The sequence below is a fragment of the Pteropus alecto genome, unplaced genomic scaffold (genome assembly GCF_000325575.1).
Source record: "Pteropus alecto unplaced genomic scaffold, ASM32557v1 scaffold3, whole genome shotgun sequence".
Lineage (NCBI taxonomy): Eukaryota > Metazoa > Chordata > Mammalia > Chiroptera > Pteropodidae > Pteropus > Pteropus alecto.
The window spans coordinates 28,350,803-28,369,136 of record NW_006442484.1 but is presented as its reverse complement, the minus strand read 5'-3'; the positions used below and the strand labels follow the sequence as shown (position 1 = coordinate 28,369,136).

The following is an 18,334-nucleotide window of genomic DNA, read 5'->3' as shown; positions in this document are numbered from 1 at the left end:
TTTATTTCTACGTAAACTCCTCAGCTCTAAAAAAATTGTATGATCATTTAAAAATAGATACTAAACCCCTGAAATTTTGCTTCCTCTTACCGACATAGCTAGGTTACTTAAGATTATAAATCAGTGCATCTGAGGCCCCTATATTTGTTTTTGATCTATGAATTTCCTGTAGAATAGCGAGGCAGTGGTTTGGAGCTAGAATATTTTTACATGCTAACTTTTGAAGGTTGGTAATGTAATTTATACTATATTCCTTCAGTGCAGGAGATTTTTTTTTTTTTAATAGTAAATTTTAGCATATAGTCTTTGGTATTATCTTAGGTATTTTTTTATTTTGGATACTTTGATCCTATTTCAAGTTGAGACTTAGAAGAACAAAAAGTTCGTTTTATTTTTCCTTCATCATCCTAATGAATTTGAAAGTGGGACTGACCAGGATGATTCTTTCCCATCCCTGTTCCGTTTCAATTAAATCTACTGTTGAGAGCCACAAAAAAAGGTGGGGGTGGGTACGGGGGGACTGTTTTTAAACTCTCTGCCAAGTCATTTTTCTGCTGTGAAATATGACATTGAGAATCACTATCTTTAGAAAATGTGAAGTAATCAAGTTGCTTGCTTGGGTCTCCTATATGTACATTAGAATCAAAACACATAACAACTTTGGCAACAGGGAGTTACCTAGACTTAATTTTCAGAGGTCCCATTGTAATGATAGTTAATATTGCCAATCATGTCTAACACTTGGCATGGAAGTCAGTGGTAAAATCTTTAAAATAAACGTAATATTGGCAGAAATATTAGTGATGTTTCACAAGAGAATTTAGAATCTGTAAAATGTTTTAATTCTATGAATGATTTTTTAAAATACAACTTTAAAGTTTTGATTTTTCTATTTAAATAAAAAGCTATTGATGTGTTTTAGCATGTCCTCAAAATAGATTTCTGTATTTCTTATAGAGGTACTGTCTTATCACAACCTCACATCCCTTGAAAACAATACAAATTCAAGTTTCCCTATATCATCCATAAAAATTATTTGACCTAAAAACAAAACTATTGAACAAATTACAACTCAGAATACAACATCCTTGTTATAAAAGATGTAATTCAAGTGACTATAACCCTTGTCTATCACCCTTTGATGATCCCATCAAATGAGATTTAGTTGCTAGGAAGATACTGTACAGTCTGAAGACACAGGTGATGGGAAGATTTTGTTAAAGTAAGAGTTCTGTGTGAATATTTTTTACCTATTAAGATTTAGGTTTCTAAATCTTCAGTCTGGTAAAAGCTTAAATGTCTTGTAATACTGGTTTTATTAGAATTAAACAGATACGTTGAAATAGGAGTTTGAACAAATGTGTTCAAGAAAAAGTATTTTCAGATGATGGGAATTTATACTTTTAAGTCTCAGACTTTTAGGTAAATGTTAAAGATTTCTCATAATTATCAGGTTAAATTCATGAATACATTTAATATACTTAGTCAAAATAAGAATTTCAAATATTTGATGTTTTATTTTCTCCCTGTCTATAATTCCTATGTGGGAAAATTAAATTTATATGAAAAGTTAATTTAGTCAAGTATGAGGAACTCATTGCCCTTTTCCCAAGTGTAATAATTCATTGCTTTCAAATAAAAGCAGTGGTCCCACATTTTTTCAACATAGTGATGGCATTTCATTACCATTACCCAAAGTAGCTTTAGCATATAGATTATCCATGTTTTTCAACAATAAAAATAAATTTGAAAATAATGAGTATCATAGCTATTCATCTTTTGGTTTTTGCTAATTGGGCCTCATTTTATACAATTATGAAAAGGATTGGCCTACAGTAAGGTAAGCTTAATTCATAGTGGTAGAATGAAGAAACTGTAAAAACTCCTAAAACATCTGTACATCCTTCTGGAAAGAAGGTCCATAGTTTTCATTCAGTTACCAAAGGGCCTGCGTCCTGTGTCAGAAGCGTTTGCCTACATGATTCTTGTTTTCTTCCAGTGTTAATGGTCAGCTGAGTGCTGATGAGGCAGCTACTGTTATTTTTGCATCTAGAAAGGGGAAGCCCCTTTTATATAGATTTTTTTTTAAGCCTACATGCTATTTAAGAGAGAAGGGTTTCTAATCAGAACTTAGGGAAGAGTGATGAATGCTTTTTTAAAAGATTATAGGATATTTAAGTATATTATGTAATTTAAATGTAAATTACAAAAGTAAAGAACTAAATAAACATTTCTAAAAGCAAAATGAGGCAAAGCACATTCATTCTTTATACTTAAATCTGACTTTTACCCTGAGGATGTATCTCAATACAAAGTAGAGATTAATTCTTTTACATTCTCTAGGTAAAACTGCACTCATTTCACAAAAAGGAAAACAACGTCATGAGTAATTTTCATGGAATCTAATAGGTTTATAATAATAGGCTTATAATCTCATTCTGTAGTTCTGGTAATACTGATCTAATTGATTCTTACCTTCCTTATTCTTACCTTGCTCTTACGTTTTCAATTGTTTTGACTTTAGTGGTGGTCTAGTTCTTTGTGGACAGAGATTTGTTTCATTCACTGCTGTATCCTGTGGATTAGAACAGTGCCTGGCATATGATAGGCATCTATTGAATGAATGTAAAATGTTAGTTGACAGATGTATTCAGCCAGCATCCATGGTACCCATTTATTACAGGACTTGAAAAAGCATTGCAATAAACCATATTAAAATACAGCTAAAGCCACATACGTAATTGAAGTACACTGAAGATGTTTTAGTAACTGTACTTTAACTGTTACTTCAGAAAAGTCCAAAAACTTATTAGAACATGTAACTTACATGTGGTTTTTGAGTAGGAAAAGAAATCCTGTGATTTGAAACATATCTTCCTATTGTATTCATAAGTTAATATTATACAATAGCAGTTTACATGTAACTTTTATTTGAGGAGCTAACATTTAGCTAGATTACAGTTGAAGGCCCTAATGGACACAATAGCAAAATTTCTGTTTCAATTCTAAGCTGAGAACAAATCATTTCAGGCTGTCTTTGACAAAGGGTTTGAATAATGATGACATCACAGGCACTTAAATGTCACTGGAGCTGACTTAATGGTAAGGTAGGAACTAAGATTTTGCTTCAATTGCCCAACTACTCCCCTCCCCCACTCTACCCCCCCTCCCCCACCAGCCCTCCATTTTATTTAGCTTGTCTACCTGGCCTAAGTTCCTTAATTGCAGTAGATTTTCTGTGCTTTCTAAACTTGCTATATAAAAACTGCTTTTGTGACTCAGGATCTAGTTCAAGGCCATCTTATTGTTAGTGACTGACAATAACTATTAATTTGATGGTAATTGCCCTAGGTGTGGGGCATTTCAGGGGAACTGGCTGACTTCCCCAACTCCAGTTTTCAGTCATAAACTATAAAACAGAGTGGCTACCTAATAAGACCAGATTCAAAATAAGCCATTTCTTGATGCCCTTTTATGCTGTTCCTTGGGGTATCTAAATGTGCTATTTATAAACATTTTTTTGGTCCTGCCTGCAAACATTTTTTGTAAGTGTTGGTCTCTTGCCCGCCTCTACAACTGAAGACTTGTTCTGAAAGGTGAAAAATAGGGGGAACAAAGTTTATGTTCTGTGTTTGTAATTACCAGATTTTTCTCTTCTGTTTATATATTCTGATGTAAAAAACCTCAGTTACATAAAATTAGACCTTTTGTAAATAAATATAATTTATTAGAAAAAATGGCATCTTTTACTAAATAAGTTGTGTCAACTTTTCCCTTTAAACACCTCTCATGCAGCAGTTCTGTGCTGTGAGATGCTAGATGCCCATTGTTTTCTGTGTAATATTTGCTTTTCTCCATAAAAAGGATCAAAAAGGTATTTTAATACTTAATGCATTTGTTTTGCTTCACATTTTTTCTTAGAAATAGATGCAGTATTTTAAAAGATGGAAAACTAATATTAATCCTTTTGTATGAACTAGGATGATAGTATATTCATTTTTGCAGACATTTCTGATACAATTTAGAAGACATATTAGGGCTAAGAAGAGTTTTATCAGATATTTAAATTAACATATGTGAATTATAAAGCTGATACAAGAGCATATTTCAATGCAAAATTAGGTAATTCTACAGAGCCAATATGTTGAACCTGCAGAGTGTGATGGTTAGCAAGCTCCATTCTTTTGAGTCAGCAGGGTCACTGCATTCATTGCAGTGAATTTTAGTGGATGAGGACTTAGATTTTTAAAGATTTGGGCTTGGAACTAGGGGACTTAATTCTGAGTCGTTGGTAAGTATCTTTTTAAAAAGATGCTACTGGTATATAAAGCCCTTAAACCCAACCTTGTGTGCCTTATTTGAATTTAATTGCTATAGTTTGGGTTTGAAAACACTCAATTTGTGGACTGTTAAAGGCCTTATTTCTTTGTCCTGGTACGAAACAAACTAGAGATTCTTAACTGTGAAACTTGTCCCCTTTATAGTTTCAACTACATTGTATAACTGTACAGCGGGAAGAGCACAGAACTGAGAATGAAGACGTAATGCAACGATAATTTCTTAAAATGACAAGTTTATACCCCTTTGTTTTTAAGCCATACAGTTTTCTAAAATACAAATTTCCTTGCTTCCCTAAAAAGAATATACGAAAAACAATATACTAAACTTCTGATAACTTGGAGTTGTCATTATAATGATAACTGGAGAAAATCGATTAAGAAGTATGATTTTGGAGAAGTATCCCTCACTATCAAAATCTATTTGGTTCCTTCATTTCATACAGCAAGTGCTCAAGATTTTGTATAGGGAGGGGTTTTACTTACAATTTACCAAGTATATTTAGTGTCTTGAGTTTAAGCAGCCAGACAGACGTATGTGTTTCCAGAAAATATTAAGTATACATGAAACTGGGAAACCTTAAAATATACCACTGAAAGACTACAACATATTACAGGATAGTAGTGTAAATAGTTTATTTGCTCATATGCCATGGAAAGACCAGAAAAGTAACATGAACTGCTTTTATAAAACATTTCTAATATTGCTAAGAAGCAGGCCCATTAATAGACAAACAGAAAAGAACATGCCAACATTATTGTCTATTTGTAGATTAATAAATAGGCAATTATTTTCATATATGCTCATCAGCATTGAGCTTTGGAAAACAGCTGCTTGTGGTAAAGGACCAACTATTTTGTGTTGTGTAGTTCATGGTTCAGTTGCTTTTTTCATCAAATGAATGCTGAGTCCACAGAAAATCTTGGCATGTTCTTTTTAAAGTACACATTTATGAAAATTTGCTGGCAGGTGGCAGTTAAAAGCAATCTTTATGTAAATAGGTATGCTAATGTGAATGTAACTGATCCCTAAACTGTCCTGTAGTTAAATATATATATTAAAAAAAAAAACTATAAGTTAAAATAACATTCAGATTGTATAGCATAGGCTGATGCATTTTTAAACAATATTTACAATATTACCCAGAGGCTTAGGTGGTAATTAAAGAGAAGTGTAAAAACCATAAAAAACTGCACCAATTTTATAGCAAAATATCTGTACATTTAAAAAGAGGTCATATAACTACACATTATCCAAGGAATATTGGACCTTCACCAAGGAGTTCACATAAGCACAACATAAAATAAGAAATTCAGTGGTTAAATACTATACAATAAACTTTACAATTAATATATTGATGTAATATAGCAAGAAGTTAAGCCAGAAGCAGAATGTATATTATGAAAGTACAAATTAGCTTCAGTCCAGTTTTTGACTTTGGAATGGATCAAGTGCCCTGCCAGAGGAAGGAAAAATAACTGGCTTAGTTGGCCATTTAGTCCCATTAAATATCATTTATGCTTAATCACAATGTAAATATTTCTGCAATTTAATTGCAATTCCCCTTAATCTGGGAAATACAAGAACTTCTTAGCTTTGTTTGATACATAATGCCAAATACATCTTCTCCAACTTACAAAAGGAAGGAGGAGGGAGGGAAAAAGACCGATTGTCAGGAGAGTAAGGCCAAGTTACTAACACTACACTACTAGCAGAAGTAATCTTGAACACTTGTTGACAGAGCTAGTGAACTCCCTGGCTAGCAAGGCACCGATTTCTAGTCCCAGGTTTGACCCATAATGGTCCTCAGAAATCCTAATACTGATTACTGAGATGTTAATTTTAGTGCTGATTAATAAATATATTTGCATTATTTTTTTTTAAGCTGCCTCTAGCTGAAGAACACAGTACTGCAAGTAAGTTTTATACAACATTTGTATGCCATGACATCCTTGCATTCATACTGGTGAATCTCTCATAGGGCATCATACCCTAGCACAGAAGTAGTAGAATGTGAAAGGAGACAACTAGTTGAGTGAGTTCTGTGCTGCTGCAATTGATTCCTGTTTGTACTTTGCTGGGCTTGGTTTTGGACAGAAGGAGTTTATCATGTGACTTTTTCTTTCTTCCATATTGCAAGCCCTTAAAAATACAAAGTTGGTGGGTATGGCTAAAACAAAATTAATTCCTTACAAGACATCTCAGCAAAGGAAGCCCACAGCAGATACATCCATGTTATTTACAACTTATCAGGGAACCAGGGTGGGCCATCATGGGATAATCACAATGGCAGGTATTGCATGTAATGTGAAATTTACAATTTGATTAAAAACGTGAATAACATACTGGTGTAAAAAGATACCCAATCAAATCAAATCCTATTGCTTTGATTAATCCTAGCAAGTACTTCCACTTTTCAGGCACTTGTTAACAAAGGTTGAAAGGAGAGCCCATCATTTGAAAATTCCTATGGTTTGCTAAAAATCTGAGCCCTGAGAACATTTTATCTATGTTCAAGGCTGCAGTTAAATGGTAGCACATAAAGTTCATGTGGACGGTTTCTTTCACGTACACCCTCTATTCATACAGGCAAGTCTCAGGTTCACATGGTTATTTCGGCACCATTAACAGAACGCAAGTTCTGATCATCAAAGCGCCGCCTGACACTTCTCCTCATCGCATCGGCTCGTCTGTATGGTTGGTTTCTAAGATCTGTAAAGAGGAGAGCACCAATGAGAGAACTGCAACCTTTAATCAGGTGTCTAAGCAAGACAAAGGCCAGCTGGCAGCCAATCAAAGCAGCTTGTATAGAAGAGTCAGCTAACAGGCTCTTCAAACTCAGTATTTGAGCCAAAGACATGTACTTTGCCCTCAATATTTACAGTCAAACAAAACAGGATGTAATACTGGTGGGATTTTGGAACTTGCAGGAAAATATTATAGGAAAGTAGACTGCTCTTGTCACTGACCTGAGTCTAGCTGAAGTCTTATTTTGAAATGTTTCCTCAAATGGAAATAGGTATGGCTTAGGCATTTGGGGTTTTTTTCTTTCTGGAAACCTGAATCTAAACAACTGCAATGAATCTTAAACTCCAACACTAATAAAATTAAATAAAATTAACTGCCCTGTCCTATCTTATATGAAGTTTTAATCAAGGAATGTCTGCTTAGTTTGCAGACACAGGTTCCATCATTTTTATTCCATTAATATTAGATGAGGTTAGTTTTTTTTTTTTACCTTATGAATTAGAAACAGTGCTCAACCACTAAATCAAAATGATACTCCATTCCTGAACACTTTTTCCTGCCACCCAATTTTTTTTTTTTTTTCATTACAGAGAAGTTATACGGGCCTTCCTGCATTCTCCAATTTGTATTGTGAATGCACAGCAGGATGCCTAAAATTTTTAAATGCCTTGTTGAATGAATGAACCAACCACTGCATATCAGTTCAAGTAGGCATTTTTCTAGAGGGAAAAAGTGAGATGAATAAGAATTTTATGTAAGTACTCTTATGAAAGCATGCTTTCTTGATGAATAAAGCAGGTGGCTCAGCCAGCAGGTAGCCTCCTTTTGATGGAGTCAGGACATAGTAAAAAAAATAATAAAGCAGATTTCGTACTCCTTCCTCCTTGTTTAATTAGTGTATGTATTAGTACATATTCCCTTTCATTCACTTAGTATTCTTGACTTCTGTTAGCAAACACTGTTTAGAAAGGGAAACACAAATAACAGAATTAAGCCAGAATGAATCTTTTTTATCCCTTTATCTACTCAGTAGATTGAAAATGGAATTTATGGCCCAGACTAATATTTTTAAATAGAGTTTCCTGATATTTAAATAGGTAATTAGCATAAAAACCAGGAATTCTGACTTCTAGAAAACCAGAGGATTTGGTAATACTGGGCCCAAATTCTTATATGGCAAAAACAAGCTAGAGCTGGGTGAGTACTGATACAATGCTCTCAGGTTCAGCACAGTCCTCAGCAGCTCCTGACACACGAATTTGTGACCCTTCCCCACTCCTAAATTCAAGCCGAGCATAGTTTTGCATGAGCCTCTGCTTCCTGGCCCAGAGCAGTAATGGAAGGTCAGAATTCCACTTTTGCCTAAAGATATGCAATGACCTGCAGCTCTGTGACTCTTGAGCCCTCTGAGTAATTAGTTTTAAAAGATCCTAATCCTTCAAAGGCTACACATGTTCCCTGGCCAGGACTTGCTCTCATTTCTTCAGATAAAAATGGAGTTAACTGAATAACTCGAAGGCCAAGAAGGTGAAGGAAAGACAGCCTCGCACCCAAAGCAATTAACAATCATCAGCAAAATCCCTTGCCCAAGCCATCACTCGTGAGACCACAGAAGCAGGCCAGGAAGAGTCCAACAGAGAGGCTCAGCCTCACATTATTGCAAAGTAAGGTACAAAGACTTCTCCCTGGTCAGACTCTCACCAGTATTATTACCCTCTATTAGCCATAGATTGAAACCATTGATCTGCATAGAGAGAGAGGAGGAAGCTAAGTAAAAAGTGATGCTTGCCAGCTCTGTGTATCCTCCACCACCGGTGTGCTAGAAGAAATCCTTACCCTCGAGTGAACATTTGGAAATTTAGTGATATTATTCTTCTTTAAAGCTAAACAGAAAAAAAAAACAAAAACATAAAATGATGGTTAAGTAAAAATGGGATGAAAATGGAAAGCAATTCAACTTAGTGCTTAACATTCCCCGGCATGTTAGCCAAAAGAGGAAGAGAGTGGGAGGCCACTACCATGAGGTGTTAGATAAAACAAGGAAAGGATGAGAGTGTCTTCCCACCCAGCTCGATGACCACCCAGATCCAAGCTGCTTTGAAGTTTGGCTCCAGAATGATAGACAGTCCAGCAGCAAAACTAACAGTAAACATTAGCCAAGTAGATGACAGTTTCTATCCTTGTTAATAAGCACTGGTGGGTAAGTACACTGTAGAGCAGGCAACACCACACCACATTCTTTGATATCTTCAGAGACAGAGGAACATACATAACAAGTACAATTATAGAAGAGTTAATGCCACAAAATAAACATGTACCCAGTTCCATGTCAATTTCAGCATGGAGTCAAACAGCTATTTCCAATTAGAGTATATACTTCCCTTGTCTCTTTTCTAATCAACTGGGCATTGCAGGGAAGCCTGTTCCTTATCTGGGCATCAGAAACTAAGCCCAGGCAGTTACTTACGAGGAAATTTATTTATTTTTATTTACCTTTCAAATTCTAAGAATGGTGGCATTTTCAGATGATAGGTATTTACTATTAGTGTTTCTGGTACCACCATCCTGACCAAAGAAGCAGATCCAAATATGATTTCAACACAGAATACCCTGGGTTTGACATGGAACATAGCCACCAGTGAAGGAGCATGGATGAAAAGATGGTGAGGTGCCCGTAAGCCTTTGTTTTCACTTCCTGCCTCACGGCCTTACTCCTATAATGGAATTGCTGACAGCTGAACTTGGCATGACACTCAGAGGGAAAAGAGATGAGTATAAAGCTATGAATTGCCTGTATCAGCTTATACAGGCTTCTCAGTCAAAAAGATTCCCTATTTTAATTTTGCAGTGAAGGAGCATGGATGAAAAGATGGTGAGGTGCCCGTAAGCCTTTGTTTTCACTTCCTGCCTCACGGCCTTACTCCTATAATGGAATTGCTGACAGCTGAACTTGGGCATGACACTCAGAGGGAAAAGAGATGAGTATAAAGCTATGAATTGCCTATATCAGCTTATACAGGCTTCTCAGTCAAAAAGATTCCCTATGTTAAGTTTAGACCATGAGCTCCATCATACTGTGGATAATGGCTATGAACTGCATAAGTCAGTTAAGGCCCAACTTAGAGCTGTGCATTCACGGTTCCTTCTGAAAATCATTTTGTAACTTTAGAGCACCCTTCATTCCTGAACACTTACATAGGAGCTCATTTTACTATCAAAGCATGTAAAAGGAGTACAAAAAGCAGCGCTGGTTCAGTATCTGTAAACCTATTAGAACGCAGTAAATGCTCAATAAATGTTAGGTATAGTAGTTACTGTTATTAATGACTATCATTTTTTGTTTAGAGATATGAGCCCAAAAATCTTATAAGCAACCTAATTGGTCCCAATCCTGATTCTCAAAGAAATACTCTATCTATTATTTTTCTGAAAATTTCTGCAAGCAATTCTATTAATTCAATTTACACACATCCAGACCATCACGGCTATGTGGATTTGTGTATGTATTCAAAGTGGCAGTGAGAAAGCAGCTGTGATTGAAATGCAAAACCATGCAGCATGAAGACAACACAAAACACAACATGGTAGAGATGGCGACTCCATGCTAGCATACTGGGTGGCCCAGACAAACATACAGAGGGTCATAAGAGGTCAAAAAATCTGTAGCAACCTTTTAAGAGCATCAGGTGAGAAAGAATAATAGTTTAGTAATGGTATTCCTCAGTGAGAACAGGTTCGCAGAAAAATCGAGAGCCACGCTTGGCGGTGCGAGCAGTAAAGGGCACAGTCTTCAGCACTGCATCGAAAATGACGGCCAAACAAACAACACAAACAGAAGAGAGTAAAAAGCCAAGATCTACTGCATTAGTATACGGTTAGTACTTTGTTAATCATATCTGGGGAGGGTGGGGGGAGAGAAGGTGAGCCTGAAAGGGGGAAGGCGATATATACCCAAGGGAGCTCATAACATCCAAAAGAGTTACTCAGTCTGGGGCTTGGTGGTGGGTTAGAAAACAAAAGATATTCCAAGGAGAATAGATAATACTCCATAAGCAGACATTCACTGTTGACTCCAATGGTAGATTAATGATTAGGTCAGACAAAAACAAACTGTGCATTTTGGTCATTTTATAAGCCAGATGTCACCGAGATGGAGAAGAGACTAATGAAAAAGGATCTCTAAGTTCTTAACGTGCAAGGCTAGACGCTTCTCTGCCTCCAGGTCAGTCTGAATCGTGGCGCTGAGGGTAGAAGGCTTACCCAGGGAGATCTGTTCCTGGTCTTGCTCAGAGCAGAGCTTATCCCTCAATGTGAGGGAGGCAAAAAAGATGCTAAATAAGGAAGGCTTTACCTGGCAGCCACCTGCGAGCCACTGCAGGGTCAACACTGAGATACTGGCAGGCACATATGTATAAAATATGTCTGTACCATATATGGAGACTGGCATTTTCACCAGTCACCTACCTATCTGCTCAAAACTTACACTGCTTCACTCTGGGCAAGAAACTCTTTACTGACTTTCTTTTTAGTGATTTATTTACTTATTTCCTTGGGTCTGAGCTGGTGAAAAAAATCTGTGGTTTTTGGTAGTTTGGGATCCTTATTTACAATGCTGACTAAGCTGCTAACAAGAAACAAGAAGTCAAAAGCAGAAGAGTTAAAAGTCTAAGAGTTTTTAAAAATTTGGACACTTGGGGAAATGTGGATAATGACTAGATATTTGATATTAAGGAACTGTTAGTTTAGGAGGTATATGATAATGGTATTATGGATATGTTTGTTTGCTTTATTAAAGAGACTTTAGCTTTAAGATACATACTGAAATATTTCCAGATGAAAATGTATGTCTTGGATTTGCTTCAGAATAATCCCAGAGGTTGGGAATGGGGAGTAGGTAGAAGCAAGCATGTAATCAAGATTGGCCCTGAGTTGAAAACTGTTGATGGGTGATGGGTAAATGGGAACTCAACTTCTCTCTACTACTGCATATTTTTTAAATTTCTCATAAAAAGTTTTAAGCATCTTGGAAGCTGATAAATGGTATTCATGTGTAACAGATATGATAGGAGAGCCATTTGCTGCCACTGCCACAAGACAGTGACCCAAATAAATGTCCCAATCTTTAAGTGGGAATGCAGAAACTCTGGAGAATTGGGTCCAGCAGAAAACATTAGGTTACAGTTTAATCAGACAAGAATCAAGCTGCATTAGGCACCATTCTTAACCTACCACTCTTAGCCAATGGAAGGACCACTCCCTAATCCCAGGCTAGAAACTCATGGCTCTTCTGAATGAAAGCACCAGCTCCCGATTTCCCAATGTCTTCAGTTACTGTGAATGACTAAATAGGCTTTTAAAGTGAAAATCTGCATTGACTGTGGTTAGTTAGTACAGACGCCTGAATGGGTCTCGTCCACAGTATTTATTAACCAGGCAAGTGGGTAGGAGTGGCCACAAAGAAGAAAACGGAACTTGGTCACCAACTGAAGACAATGGAGAACCATTAGGAGAAGGAGCCCTGGTGAAATCTACAGGATTCCAATGATACTGAGAAACAGGCTTTTTCTGAGACAGTGTTGGGGTGCTCTGATAGGGAGGATACCAGCTACTATAAATATACTTCAAACACTTAGCATGGAGTCTCTCTGCATAATTCTGGATCTGCATAAAGTCAACTGAAGAACTTGTAAACTCTGAACAAAAGCAGCAGCAAGTGGCCCAGGACAGGTGGGGCCGGTGGGGTCTCAAGGGGCCGCGATGAGGAAGTATCTGTTACCTGTGATAATATCTTCAATGGCACCATCTTTTCCTTCGTATACATGTCTGTTATCTTTAACTTGACGCCTCCTTAATTCCGCAATTAATTCTTGCTGCTGCCTCTTCGATTTGTGAGAAGGAGACTGAGAAGAAAGAAGCATAGCAAGGTTTAGTGTAGCCAGCACCCGTTGGAGGTCTGAGAAAAATGTGTTTGAGCATTGTTACTAATAAGCAGGCTTGGGCAAAAACAGAAACAGCACCATCCTAACATTGTGCTCGAACAGAGAAAAACTCAGAAAGCTTCTGCGAAGAAAAGGAACTTTCACTGAACAACACACAAGACTCCAGCTGGCAAAGACTGGATCATATGGTAATAAACGTCGACTTCTTAAACTTTGGTGAAGAAGATCATGATGAACACTTTGACCTTCCGGCCTTTATGGTCTCTACCTATGACATCTCTCTTCATGGAATGCTCCCTCCCCTTCCTCATAAGGAAGCCCTTCAGCCATTAGGGCCAGAACCAACGGTGTTCCCACGAAGCCTTCCCTGGACACTAAGCAGTCCAATCATCAAGTGCCTGATATGGTCTCTGTGTACAGTATATCCAACAGACTTAAGTTCCAGATCTCTATAAACTTGGAAGTGCTATACCAACGCGCTCGTAGCCACATTCCAGTTCTTGCCGAACAAAGTAATGAATGAATGAATATCCATTTGCCGTTTCCAAGCCCTACGAGGAGTGGTATAAGGACCCTGTGCAAATCCAGCTTCTTGCCCCTCTCTCCTGCTTGCCTACGAGGAGCCGTCAGGGCCTCGCTCACACAAGGGGCATCTCAGGAGCCCAGCACTGCCTACCTTTGGATCCTGCTGCTCCATTAGAGCTTCCTGCTCCAGGAGTTTCTCCATGAGTGCTTGTTCCTGCTTTTTCCTCAGCTCGTTCTCCTCTTCTGCTTGCTGGGTAAAGTCAAAAGAATCAAAAGTTTATGTCAGTGGAAATTATAGCAGTCAAGATCCTTAGAAGTCATTCTTAGAGAATCATTGATGAGCCAGGAATTAGAGGAAATAAAAAGCTTAGAAGATCTATACTTGATGCCTGTGTATAACTCTGATTCCACGTTTCACTATCTATATCACATTTCTTCAAAATCTAGTAACTGAAATTTCCCTCATCCAGAAGTCCTTTCCTGATGATTCTCTCCCTGCTCACACCACGGCCTAGTCTCAGTCCCACAGATGTGGTGGGGACCTACCCTTTTGGCAGCTCTGCTCAGTGATTTTCATGCAAGTTTCATGCAAGTTTGCCTTGCTTCCAATCTGCTCACAGTAGAATCTGAGGCTCTTCTCCTTCTGCCCATTGTTAGAAGACCTCCATTCCCTTGCCTCCTGTCTCCTGCAGGGGCCTCGCTGAGTGACACTCTTGGGCTCTTTATCCACAGCTCACTCCTTCCCAAGGGAAGGAGAGTGACCAGTCTGACGAATTTGGAACAAGAGTGTGAAACAGGCTCACTCGACTCAGCCTGTTTCAGCATTCACTCTTTGAAGTCGGCTTCCCTAACAGGACTTCTAATAGTCTAGCTGTGAACTGATAAGTCATTTAATTTAGGGCTAGAGCGTGAGCTCACAAATACACACCATACCCTCCAATCTAGCTTTTACCAGTAATAAAGTTTACATTTTGACCTCTGCTGCTTTTGCCTTAAGTTTCATTGTTGCTTTTGTCTTAAGTTCCCACTGAACTTAGGAAGAGAAAGGAGGGATGACATCTTAAAACCCCAACATCTGTCCACAAAGTCCCTAGGTGAGTGTCAGGCTGGCAGGTTATTCATTACCTGGTATCTAGGGCAAGTAAAACATCCTCTGAGATCACTGCCTGACAAGCACCTCATGGAGCCAGCTAACAGGATCACGGAGAGACATGATAATGTAGTCGGGGCACTCTGAGAGGTTCTGACCTGTGACACCCTACATTCCCCAGGGCAACTTCTCTCTTCACTCTGCTCTGCATGTGTCCCTGCTGAAGCATCAGGTTTTGAGACCAACCAGAGCCACTTCCAAGCTTGTATTATACAATTAAAAAATGGCATGTATTTTCTCTAGACCTTAGGCTTCTAATTTTTTATGTGAAAAAAGAGGTCCCAGCATATAACAGGACACACCTTGAGCCATTTCTGCAGCACATTAGCATCACCAGTCAGTGAACCCCAGGAACCCGTCAGCAGAAGCTGGTGACCAGTGACCTCATTGCTCCCAGCTCCCAGTGTCCTTTGGACATGGACTTTGCACAGTGTTTTTGTTCCTTGTCACTGCCAAGGATACTTTCTTTCTGTAAACAGCTGTGATACCACTGCTACACGAAGCCATGCTGAGAGAAGATAGCTAAATATTGTAACCTTTGAGTTTCAGAAAAAGGCCCAAGGATAGCTCTCCAAAGCCATTAGCCTCTAGCAGTGCTGGAGAAGTGACCCACTATTTCCAATAGGATATTTCTCAAAAATGTAGACAGACCTGATGCACCCCGCTTCCCCTCTACAATCACAGTCCTCCTTCCTCCACCACCATTACCCATGTTACAGGTAGACAAGACTGGATAATATAGATTACAACATCTCCTAGGTGCATTAAAAGCCCCTAACGCTCTCCCTGTCATTCTTTTTCAAGAGACAAATTCTTCTGACATATGCCTCTTTGAGTCACATGCTTTTTGAAGATCGTGACCCTGGATTATGTCAAAGAGTGCATCCATTTAAAGGATGGGCCACTACTGGTCCAGATGAAGAAAGAGAGAGCAACCATTCCTCCTAGTGCCATCTTTCAGTCCACACTGGAGAACCGTTGGTCCGGACAGCTGGGGCCAAACTAACACCAGCAGGCTCTTGCTCTTTCTGACCTCAGCTACAGTGCTATGCCACAGACCAGGACTCATGCCTTTTACCCATTCAGCGATATGGGAGGCCTTTGCCTCCTGCAAGGGTGACCAGTCAAGGGGCCAGCAATGGTCTTGGAGCATCTCATTTGCCCCAGGGATCAGCCGAGAGCTTTTATTTTCGGGCGGAGCCCCAGGACTGGCTGGGTAAAGACAGAGAGCATGATGAACTGAGGGCCCCAGGGGTGCTCAGCCTCCACGGGGCCAGAGACTGCTATCTCATACAGACCACCCAGATCTGTTACCCAAAGAAACAGGGGAGGCCTCAGCAAAGCTGTGGAGACTTGGACCCAGCTCTCGGAAGGCACCCATTTGAATAATAAAGCCAAAGAAGGCTTTAAAGGACACCATGCTCCTGTTTACCTTATAGGCTTTCACAAACCGGACAAAGACAGGAAAGAAGACAGAGGGTGGTGTTGTCTTGGGGTTTTCTCCAAAATACTTCACCACGTCATCAAAGGCATCCTGTGAAGAAGAAAAATGCTCTTGAATTTCATTAGTTCCAGCATTTGAATTTGATAACCTGGAGGAAGAGCTACAGCAAAGCAGCAGTGACAACAGTGGCTCCCACATCTCTTCTGTCTCTGTCCTCCCTCACGTCCTCGTGATTCTCCATAGCCCTGGTGCTTCCTCCCAGCGCCCAGTCAAAGGCAACCACTGTGGGACACCCTGCCACTTTGACACACACACACACCCTACCCCACCCCACCCATTCCTTTTAAGAGTTTCCCAAGGCCATGGCAAAATTCCTTAAACCCAACAAGGTTAGAAAAGATCTTAGAAGTCACTCAGACTTTAAATCCCGACTTGCTGCTTCAACGCTCCTTACAGTATCCTCGCATCAGGAACACTCAAGTGTCTGCCTGCATTTTCCCATGACACAAGACAGCCAGCCTCAGACAGGAGCCATTCCACCATATCCTCTTTCTGAGTTCCCACAACACTCTGCCTTATCCTCTATGATGGCGTGCAGTCCATTCTGGCTGTTCTTCAGGCGTGTAAACTTGACCCCCGGTGTAGCGTAAGATTTCAAGGTCAAGGCCTACAGAAACCCAACATACGGGAACACTGCTTTGCTAAGCACAGGCCTGACATATGTTGACTGAACTGAATACAGGACTCACACAGAGGTAGTCTAAGAGTGGAAGAGGGCAGGAAGGACCTCTGAAAAGAGGGTAAAGACCTCAAACTAGAAGAGGACAATGCGGAGGACAGGAGCACTTCCAGGGACACTACTTAGGAAGATCCTCCCCATAATAATCATTAGCTACGTAAGAAATCTACCCTCAGCAATTGGAGGACAACTTACCTCACAGCCAGGGCCAGCACTCCAGGTGGCTTTGAGGGATCCAATCACTTTTTTATGAGTGCCGAGGGGCACAGGTACTTACCTGTGCAATCTTGGCATCATCCTGAAGCTTCTTTAGCTTCCCCTCGTTGTTGAGAATGAACTCCTTCAGCAGTGTGTTGTGGTCATGCATGGTGTACTCTCTCTTGGTCAAGTCCATGCCCCTCTGGAGCTCCTTGACGTCCAGCAAAACATTCTCAAGGGAGACTGAAATGAAAAAAGCAATGTCCCTGTGAACCTCAACCAGGAAAGTCAAAATCACAGTGGGTCCGGCTGGTAAGCTGAGTTCTCCGTAGATCCCTAGGGTTATTCAAGGGCCTTAGATCTCATTTCCAGCTTTCAGTACGGAGATCCTTTAACGTGAATAACTCACCAAGTGCTCACTATCAAGCACTGCATTAAATTCCTTACATGCAATAATTCATTTGCATCATTAGCCCATTTTGCCAAAGAGGAAAAAAAGCAGCATAAAGAGGTTACGTGGCCTGCCCTAGGTCACACAGCTGGGAGGAGGCAGAGATGGAGTTCAGCTAAAACAGTGGACTCCAAATTCTGCGCTTGTACACAACTATTACATTTCTCTTAGAGATGATGGCCCATAGTTGGCCTAGAGAGATTCCAAGATCTTATCCTTCACCTAACACTTTTAACTCTTTTGCATTTCTCTGGCTGTCCAGCAGGGGGTAGCATTTTACCTGTTGAACTTCAGTTGTATTGACCACTAGAACCTAAGGCAACCTTGGACAGCTTCTCTTGTTTAAACAACCCTTCTCTGCTTCAGAACGGTTTATTGGCATAAACCTTTCCATGCACCCTGTGGCCACCCTCCAGGAGCAGGTACGCCACTGCATCCTGCAGGAGGCCCAGGCCCCATCTCTGGCTCCCCACTGCTTGACTCTGCTCTGCACATGAATGATTACAGAATGCTGTACGCTTTCCTCTCATGAGACTTAACTGTCTTATTCATCTTTGACTCAATACTTAGGGTAACGTCAAGTTCACAGCAGGAACTCAAAAAGGTTCACTGAATCAATGGAGGAGTGAGTGAACAAATGAGCGAAGGTATTAAGAATCCACGTCAGCTCACCTGGGCATAAGTGAGCAAACAGAAAAAAATTCAGCCAGAGAATTCCTCATTCTCTTCACTTTCCCCCACTGATTTTTTCTAATGACACTTTCAGGGAAGCTCCATTTCGGCGCCCCAACAAATATGTTTT

The 18,334-nt window shown here is 39.5% G+C and overlaps 1 protein-coding gene across 1 annotated transcript in view; it reads right to left on the bottom strand.

The window, feature by feature from the left end:
* Positions 1-4,948: 4,948 nt before the first annotated feature.
* Positions 4,949-18,334, bottom strand: part of FMNL2 (formin like 2) — a 260,260-nt gene continuing 246,874 nt past the window's right edge. Inside the window, 6 exon segments of the mRNA XM_025039419.1 lie at positions 4,949-7,050; positions 8,923-8,969; positions 12,863-12,986; positions 13,702-13,800; positions 16,133-16,234; positions 17,161-17,324. Of these exon segments, the coding sequence (XP_024895187.1) occupies positions 7,012-7,050; positions 8,923-8,969; positions 12,863-12,986; positions 13,702-13,800; positions 16,133-16,234; positions 17,161-17,324 (575 nt within the window). The 3' untranslated portion in view covers positions 4,949-7,011.